Source organism: Mytilus galloprovincialis, chromosome 9, assembly GCF_965363235.1.
Source record: "Mytilus galloprovincialis chromosome 9, xbMytGall1.hap1.1, whole genome shotgun sequence".
NCBI classification, from domain to species: Eukaryota; Metazoa; Mollusca; class Bivalvia; order Mytilida; family Mytilidae; genus Mytilus; species Mytilus galloprovincialis.
Window position 1 is genome coordinate 13,259,818 of NC_134846.1, and position 20,262 is coordinate 13,280,079.

Here is a 20,262-nt window from a genome sequence, read left to right on the forward strand (position 1 = left end):
TCGCAGGCTCAACAAAAATGAGGAAATAAATCAATGAAATATTCCTGTTGATACTATCTTTTGATTGTAAGAAGCTTCTGTCCAAGTTTTGTAAAAATCCAGGATAGTTTATGAATCTAATAAATGTTTAAAAACTTTAACTGCAGACTGAATGTAATGTTAACTGGAAGAAAACAAAATTTCCTTCTAGATTCTAGCTTTTGATCATAAACAAGCTTCTGTCCAAGTTTGGTACAAATCCAAAATAGTATAAGAAAGTTATTAAAATTTTAAAAAGTTAAACCACAGAGTGAATGTGTTGTTTCCTGGCAGAAAATTTAAGTCCATTTATAAGTAAAATACGGAAAAAATGGAATTTTATTTTTACAAAATTTACTTCTGGATACTATCTTATGATCATAAACAAGCTTCTGTCCAAGTTTGGTACCAACCGAGGATATTTTAAGAAAGTTATTAAAATTTCAAAAACTTTAACCACAGAGTGAATATTTGTGGACGACGCCGACGACGACGGAATGTAGGATCGCTTAGTCTCGCTTTTTCGACTAAAGTCGAAGGCTCGACAAAAACATATGCATTATTTTTTTAATTTGAGGTTTCTTATGACTTTAATATTCTGCTATATCTTTTTGAAGCTTGATTGAGACGTAGATTCAATCAGATATATACCGATCATTGTTATCTTTTCTTCATTTACACAAATGAATGTCAGGGATTCGCAATCTAATGAAAATATTGATCTCTGATTACGTTATACTACATATGAGCTCATACATGTATTCTCAGTTTATTTTTAGTTTGAAGCATTATCGAACTTATACGACTTTCATCTTTAAAATTTACTTTGCATTAAATATCTAAATAAGATTACATAGGAATAACTTGTGGTGTATTCATACATGTATACTAGTATGTAATAATAAAAAAGAGAAACTAACAGCTAGCCGTGAATATTTGACGAAGACGAAATTAATGATGGAATTTTAACGTCCAGTGACACATATTACAATGCATGTCGAAACAGAACTAGAAATTGACAATAGGTATTAATAGAACCGTGGCTTTTCAAAAGAATTCACGCTTAGTTGCGATTTCACGTGCTATTTCACAAGGTTCGCTTTAAAATTATACATGTACGAAATAACTAACTATAAAAAAATATGATGATTTTTTTTAACTGTTCTAGAAAGTTCTGCTGTTGAAACATAAATCTGTGATTTTTTAATATTCGTACTTTCGACGAAGCAAAGCAAGTTCGATCTATAGGTCATATACATGTATGCATTTAACAATATTCAATCGTTGTACAAATTTATCGTAGAACATGTAGAAAAATCCGTCCGTTCCGATCAAATCTTATTAAACTGAAGAACTATTGTGAACATATACGGACGCTGGATTTAAATTAGATCTGTTCTGGCGGTTTTTGTTTTTTTTTTTTTTCAAAATAAATACTTTAAATGTAACTATATCTTTAGTTCCGAAACTTTCTATCTTTCTAAACCAACGATCGACAAGTGCGTTCATTTTTGTGAATCAATATTTAAATGTTTTGAAATATCCATTATTACTCACAAGTAGTACACACTTACATTTTTCAAATTTTACCGATGGAAAATATCTCAATAAATTGTTTATTCCTCAAATCTTTGGTTGGAATTAAATATCATTCTTTGCAAGAGAAATGTATTTCATAAACAACTGGTAGTATATAAAATTGACTACACGTATGAGTTTAGTAATATATATAGTATATCAATGTACACATGATGTATACTATAAAAGATGGGTTTTTTTAAATAAAGTTTCAAATTACCGTCCGCGCGTACACTGCTCAGCAGGCGGTGCGGTGTGTAAACCTGCATTACGAGTTTGAAGCCCGACAGGAAATCGCTTGAACACCTGGAAGTGTCACCTCACAGTGCCTCTGGCAATAATTTCTTTAACCATGCTGATGGTCAAGTAAAGCAAGGATGTGTATAGTAAGACACTATACAAATCCTTGAGTAAAGGAATTAAATAAAGGTATTATATAAATACTCGACCTAAAAAGTTTTATTAATGGATATTAGCCCCAGATAAAAAAACTAGAGGCTCTAAAGAGCCTGTGTCGCTCACCTTGGTCTATGTGAATATGAAACAAAGGACACAGATGAATTCATGACAAAATTGTGTTTTGGTGATGTGTTGTAGATCTTACATTACTAAACATTCTTGCTGCTTACAATTATCTCTATCTATAATGAACTTAACCAAGTAGTTACAGTGGAAAATGTTAGTACACATTTTATGAAAATTGTTTAAAATTGACTATAAAGGGCAATAACTCCTTAAGAGGTTCTATTTTTAGCCATGGTGGCCATCTTTGTTGGTTGGCCGGATCACCGAACACATTTTTATACTAGATACCTCTATGATGATTGTGGCCAAGTTTGGTTTAATTTGGCCCAGTAGTTTCAGAAGAGAAGATTTTTTCTAAAGGATTACTAAGATTTACAAAAAAATGGTTTTAAATTGACTATAAAAGGCAATAACTCCTAAGTTAAGGGGTCAATTGACCAGTTTGGTCATGTTGACTTATTTGTAAATCTCACTTTGCTGAACATTATTGCTGTTTGCAGTTTATCTCTATCTCTAATAATATTCAAGATAATAACCAAAAACAGCAAAATTTCCTCAAAATTACCAATTCAGGGGCAGCAACCAAACAACGGGTTGTCCGATCCATCTGAAAATTTCAGGGCAGATAAATTTTGACCTGATAAACAATTTTACCCCTCTCAGATTTGCTCTAAATGCTTTGGTTTTTGAGATATAAGCCAAAAACTGCATTTTACCCCTATGTTCTATTTTTAGTCATGGCAGCCATCTTGGTTGGTTGGCCGGGTCACCGGACACATTTTTTAAACTAGATACCACAATGATGAGTGTGGCCAAGTTTGGCTTAATTTGGCCCAGTAGTTTCAGAGAAGAAGATTTTTGTAAAAGTTAACGACGACGGACGACGACGGACGCCGGACGCCAAGTGATGAGAAAAGCTCACTTGGCCCTTCGGGCCAGGTGAGCTAAACAAGAGGCTCTCAAGAGCCTGAATCGCTCACCTTAATTTTTTTGGTTAAATCTCTCATCAATGATTATTTTGGCTTTTCAATTTATTTAAATGTTTTTTGGATCGTCCTATTTTCTTCAAAAGCCAAAAAAAATAATCATTTTCTCCTAAGTTCTATTTTAGCCATAGGAGCTATGTTTCTTGACATACAAGGAAATAAAATATTAAATTTATACTAGATACTCTGAAACTCATTTAGCCTAAGTTTGGCTGAAATTTATACAGCAGTTTCAAAGGAGAAGATTTTTTAAAGTAAGTCAACATGATGAACAAATTGTGAAAAAAGTCTTTAAAGGGCAATAACTCCTTAAGTGGTCAATTGACAATTTTGGTCAATATGACTTAATTGAAGATCTTACTTTGCTGAACATTATTGCTGTTTACAGTTTATTTCTATCTATAATTATATTCAAGATAATAAACAAAAACAGCAAAATTTCCTTAAAATTATCAATTCAGGGGCAGCAACCCAACAACAGGTTGTCTGATTCATCTGAAAATTTCAGGGCAGATAGATCGACCTGATAAACAATATTACCCCATGTCAGATTTGCTCTAAATGCTTTGGTTTTTGAGTTATAAGCCAAAAACTGCATTTGACCCCTATGTTCTATTTTTAGCAATGGCGACCATGTTTGTTGATAGATCATAACTTCGGATACAATTTACAAACTAGATACCCTAAGGAACATTCAGTTAAAGTTTGGAAGTATTTGGCCCAGTAGTTTCAGAGGAGAAGATTTTTGTAAAAGATTACTAAGATTTACGAAAAATGGTTAAAAATTGACTATAAAGAGCAATAACTCCTAAAGGGGTCAACTGACCATTTCCGTCATGTTGACTTATTTGTAAATCTTACTTTGCTGAACATTATTCCTGTTTACAGTTTATCTCTATCTATAATAATATTCAAGATAATAACCAAAAACAGCAAAATTTCCTTAAAATTACCAATTCAGGGGCAGCAACCCAACAACGGGTTGTCTGATTCATCTGAAAATTTCAGGGCAGATAGATCTTGACCTGATAAACACTATTACCCCATGTCAGATTTGCTCTAAATGCTTTGGTTTTTGAGTTTTAAGCCAAAAACTGCATTTGACCCCTATGTTCTATTTTTAGCAATGGCGACCATGTTTGTTGATAGATCACAACTTCGGATACAATTTATAAATTAGATACCCTAAGGAACATTCAGTTAAAGTTTGAAAGTATTTGGCCCAGTAGTTTCAGAGAAGATTTTTGTAAAAGATTACTAAGATTTACGAAAAATGGTTAAAAATTGACTATAAAGGGCAATAACTCCTTAAGGGGTCAACTGACCATTTCCGTCATGTTGACTTATTTGTAAATCTTACTTTGCTGAACATTATTCCTGTTTACAGTTTATCTCTATCTATAATAATATTCAAGATAATAACCAAAAACAGCAAAATTTCCTTAAAATTACCAATTCAGGTTGTCTGATTCATCTGAAAATTTCAGGGCAGATAGATCGACCTGATAAACAATATTACCCCATGTCAGATTTGCTCTAAATGCTTTGGTTTTTGAGTTATAAGCCAAAAACTGCATTTGACCCCTATGTTCTATTTTTAGCAATGGCGACCATGTTTGTTGATAGATCATAACTTCGGATACAATTTACAAACTAAATACCCTAAGGAACATTCAGTTAAAGTTTGAAAGTATTTGGCCCAGTAGTTTCAGAGGAGAAGATTCTTGAAATAGTTTACGACGACAGACGACGACAGACGACGGACGACGACGGACGCCAAGTGATGGCATAAGCTCACTTGTCCCTTCGGGACAGGTGAGCTAAAAAGTTATGAACAAATTAGAAAATTGAAAACAATTTTACACTGAACACCGCTAGTTAATTAGGGTTTCTAACAATATGTGAGATAATCCATAAAATAATTTGCTCTCAATTATTCCCCAATATTTACTTGAAAACTTGAAATATGCATTATAGAGAAAAAAACTTCATCGTATAAACTTTTATTATACTAATTATGGAATATGCATACATATGTCAGTCGTTAAGCTACATATTTCGAAATAGGCCGGATTATCTCTGCGATTTAATGCTTACAATTATTGGTCATTACGAATTAGTAACAACTATGTAGTACCCCGCGTCACAGACTAGATATAACCAATTTAAAACATCTTTTTCCCCCATCTACTTCTATTGAATGAAATTTTAAACCCCGACATATGGACTTCCTGAAATATGAAAACAGCCACCTTTCTTCTTTAGTTGAGGTGTTAGAAAACTTAATATCAAATTTCATGGTTCAGAAGTATGCAGATCTGTGTTAATATTAAACTAAATGCCGCATGCAGCTGTAGCCATGCTGTTGAGGATTGTATTTACAATTTTTTCCAGTGCCCATTTCACAATGAAGCAAGATAAATATTGTTTTTGATTTCAAATATATATGTTATATCATTTGAGTTTATATTGGTTGTTCACGGTGACCTTTCAATGATACATTTTAGCAAAGTTAAACAAATTTTGAATCTGTGCAATCTTATATCAGAATTACACAAAGATTTAGAACTTCACATACAATTAAAATTCTGAATGCCTACTTTTCTCGCCAATTCAAATTACAAAAATATTGTATTACATGTATTTCTATTTTGTATTTCGTTATTATCTTATGTATTTTGTGTTCAATCCCATATGCTACTTTTGAAAGAAAAATGTGTTTAAACCAAAAACAAAACAAAATCGAAGATAAGTCACACAACAAAATACTCAAAGTAACAAAATTGTACATTTGGTTTTTGTACATGTATGTATGTCTCAGAAATCACTAATCCATAACAATACAACGGAGACTAATAATATGACATCAATTTACTTTTTTCTGTTCTTGTAATTCATCTACACAAACTGTCTATAAATAATATAATACGAAAGGAATCAAAATATTGAAATAAAGACGTCCGTCGAAATACCACAAATAACTACCTCAATAATACGCACTATGGACTTGATGTGATGATACAGGTGCCACATGAAGCTATGTTATTTTTAAATTAAAAAAATAATTCCAAATTATATAATCACATCTTTGGTATTTGCCATGAAGATGTTTTAAGGTTTATGTACCCTTCTGTAGCAATTTTTGTACGAACTTTTCAAACTTCAATTGTATCAAAACTACAGATATTATGAATAATAAAGATAAGGCATTTTGTACCTATTCCAAGGGGAAACTTGATGCAAAGCATTAATTTTTACTGTTCCATTGCATTTTATAGAAAAAGAGGACTTTGTGGCAAATAAATCAAGATTTTTATAGAAAATCCACAGCCTTTATCCTTGAACTCTCATATTTGGCAATTTGATGACTGATAGATATAGGATTATTGCATGCAGTGCTAGCATTGATTTCCTTAAAACAAGTTTATAAATGTAGTTATTGGTTAAGACAAGTATAAATACGGCCAAAATCAAGTACACCTTTTAGGGTGCGCTCGACTTTAGTGACTCAGCACGAGGTGTTTTGGAATTTACAGGTTACTTAGAACTTTTTGTAAAAAATTAACACTAGCACATCATAGAAAATCAAGTGAGTAATTTATGTTTCAAATTTTTTAACAAAAATCTCTGTATTAAAGGCTGTGGATTTTCTATAAAAATCTTGATTTATTTGCCACAAAGTCCTCTTTTTCTATCAAATGCAATGAAACAGTAAAAAATAATGCTTTGCATCAAGTTTCCCCTTGGAACATGTACCAAATGGCCTATCTCTATTATTTATTATATCTTTAGTTTTGATACAATTGAGGTTTGAAAAATTCGTACAAAAATGGCTACAGAAGGGTACATAAACCTTAACGACACGTGCAACACTCTATTGATCGTCATCTGTTTGTGATTTAACGAAATTCATGTTCATTCAACCAGAGCCCGTTAATTAGGCACGTGTATACAGATTATAAATGAATATATTATCTTCTCATGTTATCGTGGTTATAGTCATATTGTTTTGTTTAATGGGAACTTGTATTTTGTAGAAGAAATTGCACGACTTTACCCCCCGCAGAGCTATAGAAAAACAGTACATTAACGGGTGTTACACGGACTCTTTTTAGACGATACACGGACTCTTTTTAGTTGTTACACGGACACTTTTTATGAATAGAATCACTCGTGCATGATCAGTGAGTTCATGGGCACTTTAACTTTCAATTAGATTTGAACTTTTTGGTTCACCGACTTATTTCCTGTCTTTTTATTGAACAAAATATTTACGTTAGCATCAATATCTATTTTCAAACTTTTCCAGTATTAAAAATACTATTCATATCAGTACACTATGGGATTATACATTTAACTTCCAAAAAAAGGGGGGATGTATGGTTTTTTTTTCCTAAAAAAAGATATTTTGATCACAAATTTTATCAGAAAAAAATTTATTATGATCAAGCAGATGACAAATTAATGTTTTGCATGATTCCTGATTTTCCGAATACCGTAAATAGTGCTAATTTAAACAAAAACATTTTGATGATGGCGTTGAAAAGTAAATAGTTAATTAATATACTAAAAAAAAAGAATATACCGCCCCCTTTATGAAGCAAAATATTCGGTCAATAAACGTTTTCTTCAATATATGGATATGAATAGTATTTTGGGCAATGCTTAAAGTAAAGAAATGATGATACTGACGTGTATATTTCAATAAAAATAAGGCAGGAAATAAGTAAATAAAAATCAAATCTTATCAAAAGATAAAATCCCTTTCAACTCACCAATGCACGATTGATCCTATAAACAAAAAGTGTTCATGAAATACACGTCCAAATAAGCAGCAAATCTAGAAGAAAATCATTCAACTTATGTCATCAATTTTGGGGCGGTAAGCTGCGATTGGATCATATAGTAACACGTGTTTATTCCTGATCAACACTTGCAGATCTATACGAGCATGAATTTAAAAAAAAATTAAAGTATATGCCTGAATATATTTAATATTAAGACAAAATTCATTTTTTCATAAACATTTCATTTACTAATGAAGTAGGAAATTCATTCTTTTGATACATTCATATTGTTATCGAATTTATATCAGTGGCGGATCCAGGTCCAAATCCAGGACAAAACGGGGGGTCCAAATTTTTGTCCCCATTTAAATGCATTGATCATCCAAAAAAGGCTTGTTCCAACCCCCGGGACCCCCCCCCCCCCCGTACTGAATATTTACTTCATGTATTTGGCAACAAACGTATTTTTTTACCCCGTCCCAACCCCCACCCCGTCCCCTTTCCCCGCTTTCCGTTTCATCCATAGAGATAAAAAGTAATCCTACTTGCCACTAAAACATTTCTTTAATATATTACTTTTTTACGAAGTTGCCTTTTAAGTCTTAAATGTGTACAACATTCATCTTTTACTTGAAATGGCTCTTTTTTATCAAATAATTAGATTCCTGATTTTTTTTCTTTAAAAAAAATGTCGGTTGAAGGCAAATGAAAAATGTTTAAACTATAACTTACATTTACTGCTTTATGGCTATCTAAGAATCTAAAATGTTTAGTCTTGCAAAATGTATTATTACTTTCTTGAAACGTCGTACAAGTCAGATAAAAAACAAAAGTAACAAAAGAAACAGGCCGGTAACAACCAGCCAAATAGTTGTTCTGCACTTGTAGTCAGGTCAAGGTCCTCGGCTATCGCCTCGGACCTTGACCTGACTACTCGTGCAGAAAAACTATCCGGCAACGGTTGTTACCGGCCTGTTTCTTTGTTACCTTTGTATTTTATCTAATACTTAAACAAGTTGCTTTCTTTAAAAAAGAGAAGCAAAACATGAACCTAAGACTGCTGACTGCCGGGTCACCAAAAGATTGTTGCTGAAATTGTGTTTGCTTTTGAATTGAAATAATTGACTGTGAATAGAAGAAGCCAGTTGAAAGTTTATATTTACAGCTTCTATTTGAATAGTTATTTTAAAGCTCGACTATCATATCGTTTTCACGAGTGTATCACTGACAGAAACGTCTATCGTCTACACGAGGGTATCACTGACAGACTAGTCTATCGTCTACACGTGTGTATAACTGACGGACTAGACTATCGTCTACAGGAGTGTATCACTGACAGACTAGTCTATCGTCTACACGAGTGTATCACTGACAGACTATTCTATCGTCTACAATATTGTATAACTGACAGACTAGTCTATCGTCTACAATATTGTATCACTGACAGACTAGTCTGTCGTCTACAATAGTGTATAACCGACAGAATAGTCTATCGTATACACGAGTGTATCACTGACAGACTAGTCGATCGTCTACACGAGTGTATCACTGACATAATAGTCTATCGTCTACAATAGTGTATGACTGACAGACTAGTCGATCGTCTACACGAGTGTATCACTGACAGAATAGTCTATCGTCTACAATAGTGTATGACTGACAGACTAGTCGATCGTCTACACGAGTGTATCACTGACAGAATAGTTTATCGTCTACAATAGTGTATTACTGAAAGACTAGTTTATCGTCTACACGAGTGTATCTCTGACAGACTAGTCTATCGTCTACACGAGGGTATAACTGACAGACTAATCTATCGTCTGCAATAGCGTATAACTGACAGACTAGTCTATCGTCTACAATAGTGTATCACTGACAGACTAGTCTATCGTCTACAATAGTGTATAACTGACAGACTAATCTATCGTCTACAATAGTGTATCACTGACACTAGTTTATCGTCTACACGAGAGATTACTGACAGACTAGTCTATCGTCTACAATAGTGTATAACTGACAGACTAGTCTATCGTCTTCACGAGTGTATCACTGACAGACTAGTCGATCGTCTACACAAGTGTATCACTGACAGAATAGTCTATCGTCTACAATAGTGTATCACTGACAGACTAGTCTATCGTCTACACGAGTGTATCACTGACAGAATACTATAGTCTTTCGTCTACATGAGTGCATTACTGGTAAACTGGTTTATCGTCTACACTTTTTGAACACTGACAGACATTTTTATATCGCCTACACGAATGACCAACAAGTCTGCAACACTGCAAGATTATAGTCCATCTTCTACACATGCGTATATTTGACAGACTAGTCAATCTATCGTCGTCACGGACTACCCGTTCAAATCACTGAAAGAGTATTATATTTTCTATATGATTACATTGATAACTGAACTTACCGCGGATTTCAATTTCACATGGAAGAAAAATTCTCATATAGTTAACGTGTTGAAAATACCACACGACGTATGTCCCAAGCTTATTGCATTCATACGCGTTATATTTTGGATCGTTCTCGCCCTTTCCGTTGTCCCAGTAAATTGCTTGACCATTTCCTGCTGTACTAGGGGAGAATGAATCCTTGATATAAATTCTAAATGGTGACGTTACCGTATTTATGTAGTTATCATCTAAAACATAAAAAAAAATATTTGGTGAAATATGGTTCTCAATAGTTCAGCTACTAGAAAGCAGATAGTATATACTTAAAAGAATATGCAGTATGGTTGCTAATAAGACAACTCTTCAAAAGAGACCAAATGACACATAAATTAAAAATTAGCAAAGCCAATGTGTGACAAAGATCTATTTCCCATTAGTAACCTTTTATTATTGTACAAAGCTCAGAAAGTTGGCAGTATAGGACTACACTTTAGTCCTCGGTAAAAAAAAACTTAAAGACTTTACTTTCTGTGCCCTCGGTGGTACTCTAATTTATCATGTTTATCATTATATTCTTGTTCATCTACATTTTATTATTTTTGATACATATATCCTAATCATTTCAGGCAGCAGCAGAACCTTTGGACTGAAACATATCTCCAAATCACCTCAGGCAGCAGTAGACCCTTAGGGCTGACACATATATCATAATAACTACATGGAGCAACAGACACTTTGGACTGACACATATTATATCCAAATCACTACAGGCAGCAGTAGACCCTTAGGGCTGACACATATATCCTTAATCACTACCTGGAGCAGACACTTTGGATTGACACATATATCCTAATCACTACAGGCAGCAGTAGACACTTAGGACTGACACATATCCTAATCACTACAGACAGCAGACCCTTTGGACTGACACATATATATCCTAATCAATACAGGCAGCAGTAGACCCTTAGGACTGACACATATATCATAATCATTACAGGCAGCAGTAAACCCTTAGGGCTGATACATATATCCTAATCACTACATGGAGCAGCAGACACTTTGCTCTGACACATATATCCTTAATCACTACATGGAGCAGTAGAACCTTAAGACTGAAACATATATCCTTATCACTACAGGCAGTAGTAGACCCTTTGGACTGACACGTATCTTCAAATCACCACAGACAGCAGTAGACCATTAGGACTGACACATATATCATAATCACCACAGGCAGCAGTAGACCCTTAGGACTGACACATATACCCTTATCACCTCAGACAGCAGTAGACACTTAGGGCTGACACATATATCCTAATCACTACATGGAGCATTAGAACCTTAGGACTGAAACATATATCCTTATCACTAAAGGCAGTAGTAGACCCTTTGGACTGACACATATCTCCAAATCACCTCAGGCAGCAGAAGACCCTTTGGACTGAAACATATATCCTAATCACCTCAGGCAGCAGTAGACCCTTAGGGCTAACACATATATCCTTATCACTACAGACAGCAGTGGACCCTTAGGACTGACATATATATCATAATCACCACAGGCAGCAGTAGACCCTTTGGACTGACACATATATCCTAATCACTACATAGAGCAGTAAACCCTTTGGACTGACACATATATCATAATCACTACATAGAGCAGTAGACCCTTTGGACTTAAACATCAGTCCTAATCACCTCAGGCAGCAGTAGACCCTTAGGGCTAACACATATATCCTTATCACTACAGACAGCAGTGGACCCTTAGGACTGACACATATATCATAATCACCACAGGCAGCAGTAGACCCTTTGGACTGACACATATATCCTAATCACTACATAGAGCAGTAGACCCTTTGGACTGACACATATCTCCAAATCACGTCAGGCAGCAGTAGACCCTGAGGACTGACACATATATCATAATAACTACATGAAGCAGTAGACACTTTGGACTAACACATATATCGTAATCACTACATGAAGCAGTAGACCCTTTGGACTGCGACATATATCCTAATCATTACAGGCAGCAGTAGACCCTTAGGGCTGACACATATATCCTAATCACATGGAGCAGTAGACCCTTAGGGCTGACACATATATCCTAATCACTACATGGAGCAGTAGAACCTTAGGACTGAAACATATATCCTTATCACTACAGCCAGCAGTAGACCCTTTGGACTGACACATATATCATAATCACCACAGGCAGCAATAGACCCTTAGGACTGACACATATATCCTAATCACCTCAGGCAGCAGTAGACCCTTAGGGCTGACACATATATCATAATCACCACAGGCAGCAGTAGACCCTTTGGACTGACACATATATCCTAATCACTACATAGAGCAATAGACCCTTAGGACTGAAACATATATCCTAATCACCTCAGGCAGCAGTAGACCCTTCGAGTTGACACATATATCCTAACCACTACACGGAGCAGTAGACCCTTTGGACTGAAACATATATCCTAATCACCTCAGGCAGCAGTCGACCCTTAGGGTTGACACATATCTCCAAATCACCTCAGGCAGCAGTAGACCCTAAGGGCTGATAGTTATCAAAAGTACCAGGATTATAATTTTATACGCCGACGCGCGTTTCGTCTACATAAGACTCATCAGTGACGCTCAGATCAAAATAGTTAAAAAAGCCAAATAAATACAAAGTTGAAGAGCATTGATGACCCAAAATTCCAAAAAGTTGTGCCAAATACGGCTAAGGTAATCTACTCCTGGTGTAAGATAATCCTTAGTTTTTCGAAAAATTCAAAGTTTTGTAAACAGAAAATTTATAAAAATGACCATATAATTGATATTCATGTCAACACCGAAGTGCTGACTACTGGGCTGGTGATACCCTCGGGGACGACACATATCTCCAAATCACCTCAGGCAGCAGTAGACCCTGAGGACTGAAACATATATCATAATAACTACAGGAAGCAGTAGACACTTTGGACTAACACATATATCATAATCACTACATCGAGCAGTTAACCCTTAGGACTGACACATATATCCTAACAACTACATGGAGCAGTAGAACCTTTGGACTGAGACATATATCCTAATCATTACAGGTAGTAGTAGACACTAAGAGCTGACACATATATCCTAATCATTACATGGAGCAGATAACCTTTGGACTGACACATATATCCTAATCACTACATGAAGCAGTAGACACTTTGGACTAACACATATATCCTAATCACTACATGAAGCAGTAGACCCTTTGGACTGACACATATATCCTAACCACTACATAGAGCAGTAGACCCTTTGGACTGAGACATATATCCTAATCATTACAGGCAGCAGTAGACCCTTTGGACTGACACATATATCCTAACCACTACATGTAGCAGTAGAACCTTAGGACTGACACATATATCCTAATCATTACAGGCAGCAGTAGACCCTTAGGGCTGACACATATATCCTAATCACTACATGGAGCAGTAGACCCTTAGGGCTGACACATATATCCTAATCACTACATGGAGCAGTAGAACCTTAGGACTGAAACATATATCCTTATCACTACAGGCAGCAGTAGACCCTTTGGACTGACACATATATCATAATCACCACAGGCAGCAATAGACCCTTAGGACTGACACATATATATCCTAATCACCTCAGGCAGCAGTAGACCCTTAGGGCTGACACATATATCATAATCACCACAGGCAGCAGTAGACCCTTTGGACTGACACATATATCCTAATCACTACATAGAGCAATAGACCCTTAGGACTGAAACATATATCCTAATCACCTCAGGCAGCAGTAGACCCTTCGAGTTGACGCATATATCCTAACCACTACACGGAGCAGTAGACCCTTTGGACTGAAACATATATCCTAATCACATCAGGCAGCAGTCGACCCTTAGGGTTGACACATATCTCCAAATCACCTCAGGCAGCAGTAGACCCTTAGGGCTGATAGTTATCAAAAGTACCAGGATTATAATTTTATACGCCGACGCGCGTTTCGTCTACATAAGACTCATCAGTGACGCTCAGATCAAAATAGTTAAAAAAGCCAAATAAATACAAAGTTGAAGAGCATTGAGGACCCAAAATTCCAAAAAGTTGTGCCAAATACGGCTAAGGTAATCTACTCCTGGGGTAAGATAATCCTTAGTTTTTCGAAAAATTCAAAGTTTTGTAAACAGAAAATTTATAAAAATGACCATATAATTGATATTCATGTCAACACCGAAGTGCTGACTACTGGGCTGGTGATACCCTCGGGGACGACACATATCTCCAAATCACCTCAGGCAGCAGTAGACCCTGAGGACTGAAACATATATCATAATAACTACAGGAAGCAGTAGACACTTTGGACTAACACATATATCATAATCACTACATCGAGCAGTTAACCCTTAGGACTGACACATATATCCTAACAACTACATGGAGCAGTAGAACCTTTGGACTGAGACATATATCCTAATCATTACAGGTAGTAGTAGACACTAAGAGCTGACACATATATCCTAATCATTACATGGAGCAGATAACCTTTGGACTGACACATATATCCTAATCACTACATGAAGCAGTAGACACTTTGGACTAACACATATATCCTAATCACTACATGAAGCAGTAGACCCTTTGGACTGACACATATATCCTAACCACTACATAGAGCAGTAGACCCTTTGGACTGAGACATATATCCTAATCATTACAGGCAGCAGTAGACCCTTTGGACTGACACATATATCCTAACCACTACATGTAGCAGTAGAACCTTAGGACTGACACATATATCCTAATCATTACAGGCAGCAGTAGACCCTTAGGGCTGACACATATATCCTAATCACTACATGGAGCAGTAGACCCTTAGGGCTGACACATATATCCTAATCACTACATGGAGCAGTAGAACCTTAGGACTGAAACATATATCCTTATCACTACAGGCAGCAGTAGACCCTTTGGACTGACACATATATCATAATCACCACAGGCAGCAATAGACCCATAGGACTGACACATATATATCCTAATCACCTCAGGCAGCAGTAGACCCTTAGGGCTGACACATATATCATAATCACCACAGGCAGCAGTAGACCCTTTGGACTGACACATATATCCTAATCACTACATAGAGCAATAGACCCTTAGGACTGAAACATATATCCTAATCACCTCAGGCAGCAGTAGACCCTTCGAGTTGACGCATATATCCTAACCACTACACGGAGCAGTAGACCCTTTGGACTGAAACATATATCCTAATCACATCAGGCAGCAGTCGACCCTTAGGGTTGACACATATCTCCAAATCACCTCAGGCAGCAGTAGACCCTTAGGGCTGATAGTTATCAAAAGTACCAGGATTATAATTTTATACGCCGACGCGCGTTTCGTCTACATAAGACTCATCAGTGACGCTCAGATCAAAATAGTTAAAAAAGCCAAATAAATACAAAGTTGAAGAGCATTGAGGACCCAACATTCCAAAAAGTTGTGCCAAATACGGCTAAGGTAATCTACTCCTGGGGTAAGATAATCCTTAGTTTTTCGAAAAATTCAAAGTTTTGTAAACAGAAAATTTATAAAAATGACCATATAATTGATATTCATGTCAACACCGAAGTGCTGACTACTGGGCTGGTGATACCCTCGGGGACGACACATATCTCCAAATCACCTCAGGCAGCAGTAGACCCTGAGGACTGAAACATATATCATAATAACTACAGGAAGCAGTAGACACTTTGGACTAACACATATATCATAATCACTACATCGAGCAGTTAACCCTTAGGACTGACACATATATCCTAACAACTACATGGAGCAGTAGAACCTTTGGACTGAGACATATATCCTAATCATTACAGGTAGTAGTAGACACTAAGAGCTGACACATATATCCTAATCATTACATGGAGCAGATAACCTTTGGACTGACACATATATCCTAATCACTACATGAAGCAGTAGACACTTTGGACTAACACATATATCCTAATCACTACATGAAGCAGTAGACCCTTTGGACTGACACATATATCCTAACCACTACATAGAGCAGTAGACCCTTTGGACTGAGACATATATCCTAATCATTACAGGCAGCAGTAGACCCTTTGGACTGACACATATATCCTAACCACTACATGTAGCAGTAGAACCTAAGGACTGACACATATATCCTAATCATTACAGGCAGCAGTAGACCCTTAGGGCTGACACATATATCCTAATCACTACATGGAGCAGTAGACCCTTAGGGCTGACACATATATCCTAATCACTACATGGAGCAGTAGAACCTTAGGACTGAAACATATATCCTTATCACTACAGGCAGCAGTAGACCCTTTGGACTGACACATATATCATAATCACCACAGGCAGCAATAGACCCTTAGGACTGACACATATATCCTAATCACCTCAGGCAGCAGTAGACCCTTAGGGCTGACACATATATCATAATCACCACAGGCAGCAGTAGACCCTTTGGACTGACACATATATCCTAATCACTACATAGAGCAATAGACCCTTAGGACTGAAACATATATCCTAATCACCTCAGGCAGCAGTAGACCCTTCGAGTTGACACATATATCCTAACCACTACACGGAGCAGTAGACCCTTTGGACTGAAACATATATCCTAATCACATCAGGCAGCAGTCGACCCTTAGGGTTGACACATATCTCCAAATCACCTCAGGCAGCAGTAGACCCTTAGGGCTGATAGTTATCAAAAGTACCAGGATTATAATTTTATACGCCGACGCGCGTTTTGTCTACATAAGACTCATCAGTGACGCTCAGATCAAAATAGTTAAAAAAGCCAAATAAATACAAAGTTGAAGAGCATTGAGGACCCAAAATTCCAAAAAGTTGTGCCAAATACGGCTAAGGTAATCTACTCCTGGGGTAAGATAATCCTTAGTTTTTCGAAAAATTCAAAGTTTTGTAAACAGAATTTATAAAAATGACCATATAATTGATATTCATGTCAACACCGAAGTGCTGACTACTGGGCTGGTGATACCCTCGGGGACGACACATATCTCCAAATCACCTCAGGCAGCAGTAGACCCTGAGGACTGAAACATATATCATAATAACTACAGGAAGCAGTAGACACTTTGGACTAACACATATATCCTAATCACTACATCGAGCAGTAAACCCTTAGGACTGACACATATATCCTAACAACTACATGGAGCAGTAGAACCTTTGGACTGAGACATATATCCTAATCATTACAGGTAGTAGTAGACACTAAGGGCTGACACATATATCCTAATCATTACATGGAGCAGATAACCTTTGGACTGACACATATATCGTAATCACTACATGAAGCAGTAGACACTTTGGGCTAACACATATATCCTAATCACTACATGAAGCAGTAGACCCTTTGGACTGACACATATATCCTAACCACTACATAGAGCAGTAGACCCTTTGGACTGAGACATATATCCTAATCATTACAGGCAGCAGTAGACCCTTTGGACTGACACATATATCTTAACCACTACATGTAGCAGTAGAACCTTAGGACTGACACATATATCCCAATTATTACAGGCAGTAGTAGACCCTAAGGCCTAAAAAAAAGATATGCGTTTCCGGTAACATTATTTTGAAAAATAGGGTCGGTAGGTCGGAATTCTTTTTTTTTTTTTTTTTTTTTTTTTTTTGACATCGTAAATGAAATCCGGAAAATTATCATGTTTTTTCCAAGTCCGGATCCGTAATTAGTTTCAAAAACCGGAAGTGTGCCATTTGCAATGTTTTTGAAGCACCTGCTGTGCAAATTTCTTGGATTTTAACCTATTTGGAATACCTTTTGACATTAATAAAATGTTTTACTGGCTTTCTATGCAAGAGGAAGCAAGAGAGAAAAAATATTATGTCATCTAATTCTATTAGAAGCCTGTGTCAAAAACAGGGTCGGTTGATAAATTTTTTTATTTTTTTTGGAAGATCCAATAAAAAAGTTAGGGTCGGGGCTAAAAAACAGGGTCAGTCGGGTTACCGGAAACACGGATCTTTTTTTTCTCGGCCTAAAGGCTGACACATATATCCTAATCACTACACGGAGCAGTAGAACCTTTGGACTGACACATATATCCATATCATTACAGGCAGCAGTAGACCCTTTGGACTGACACATATATTCATTATCAATACAGGCAGCAGTAAACTCTTTGGACTGACACATATATCCTAGTCACTACAGGCAGCAGTAGACCCTTTGGACTGACACATATCTCCTTATCACTTCAGGCAGCAGTAGACCCTTAGGGCTGACGCATATATCCTTATCACTTCAGGCAGCAGTGGACCCTAAGGACTGACACATATATCATAATCACCACACACAGCAGTAGACCCTTAGGACTGACACATATATCCTAATTACTACAAACAGCAGACCCTTTGGACTGACACATATATTCTAATCACCTCAGGCAGCAGTAGACCCTTAGGGCTGACACATATATCCTTATCACTACAGACAGCAGTGGACCCTTAGGACTGACACATATATCATAATCACCACAGGCAGCAGTAGACCCTTTGGACTGACACATATATCCTAATCACTACATAGAGCAGAAGACCCTTAGGACTGACACATATATCATAATCACCACAGGCAGCAGTAGACCCTTCGGGCTGATACATATATCCTAATCACTACATGGAGCAGTAGACCCTTTGGACTGACACATATCTCCTAATCACTACATACAGCAGAAGACCCTTTGTACTGACACATATATCCTAATCATTACAAGCAGCAGTAGACCCTTTTGTCTGACACATATCTCCAAATCACCCCAGGCAGCAGTAGACCCTTAGGACTGACACATATATCATAACTACATGAGCAGTAGACCCTTTGGACTGACACATATCTTCTAATTACCTCAGGCAGCAGTAGACCCTTAGGGCTGACACATATATCCTTATCACTACAGACAGCAGTGGACCCTTAGGACTAACACATATATCATAATCACCACAGGCAGCAGTAGACCCTTTTGTCTGACACATATCTCCAAATCACACCAGGCAGCAGTAGACCCTTAGGACTGACACATATATCATAATAACTACATGAGCAGTAGACCCTTTGGACTAACACATATATCCTAATCACTACATGAAGCAGTAGACCCTTTGGACTGACACATATATCCTAATCATTACAGGCAGCAGTAGACCCTTTGGACTGACACATATATCCTAATAACTACATGGAGCAGTAGAACCTTAGGACTGAAACATATTTCGTAATCACTACATGAAGCAGCAGACACTTTTGGACTGACCCTGTTATCATTATAATGATGACTCACAAATGTTTGTTAAGTTTGTAAAACAAAATATTACCATGAGTAATAAATTTTACTGCAGGATATTATTATAATGAAAATCTGAATTCAAACCAAAATCTTGTAAATAGACATTATTTAAGTTATAAATAATAATGTAAGGATGTCGATACCATATGAAGATTATTCCGATCAAGCACTCATGCTATTGAACTTCAATTATTCAATCTTAAATTTGTTTAATTATTGAATGCTGTAAAGGTTGTCTTCAAAGTTTGAAATCCACAACCCTAAATCCTAAGTTTGAAAACCCAAATTGTAACCCTTAGTTTGAAAGCCACAACCCTAGCCCTAAGTTTGAAACCCCAACCCTTAACCCTAAGTTTTAAAACCCCAACTAGTAACCCTAGGTTTGAAAACCCCAACCCTAATCCCAAAATTTGTAACCCCAACCCTTATTTTAAGTTTTAAAGACTCCAACCCTTAAATTTAAGTTTGAAACCATATTCCTAACTCTAAGTTTGAAACCATATTCCTAACTCTAAGTTTGAAACCATATTCCTAACTCTAAGTTTGAAAATCCC

General features: G+C 36.5%; 1 protein-coding gene across 1 annotated transcript in view; it reads right to left on the minus strand.

The window, feature by feature from the left end:
- Nucleotides 1-20,262, minus strand: part of LOC143044450 (uncharacterized) — a 127,284-nt gene that overhangs the window by 64,786 nt on the left and 42,236 nt on the right. The window contains exon 4 of the mRNA XM_076216474.1: nt 10,317-10,547. Within this exon, the coding sequence (XP_076072589.1) occupies nt 10,317-10,547 (231 nt within the window). The remainder of the gene's footprint in view (nt 1-10,316; nt 10,548-20,262) is intronic.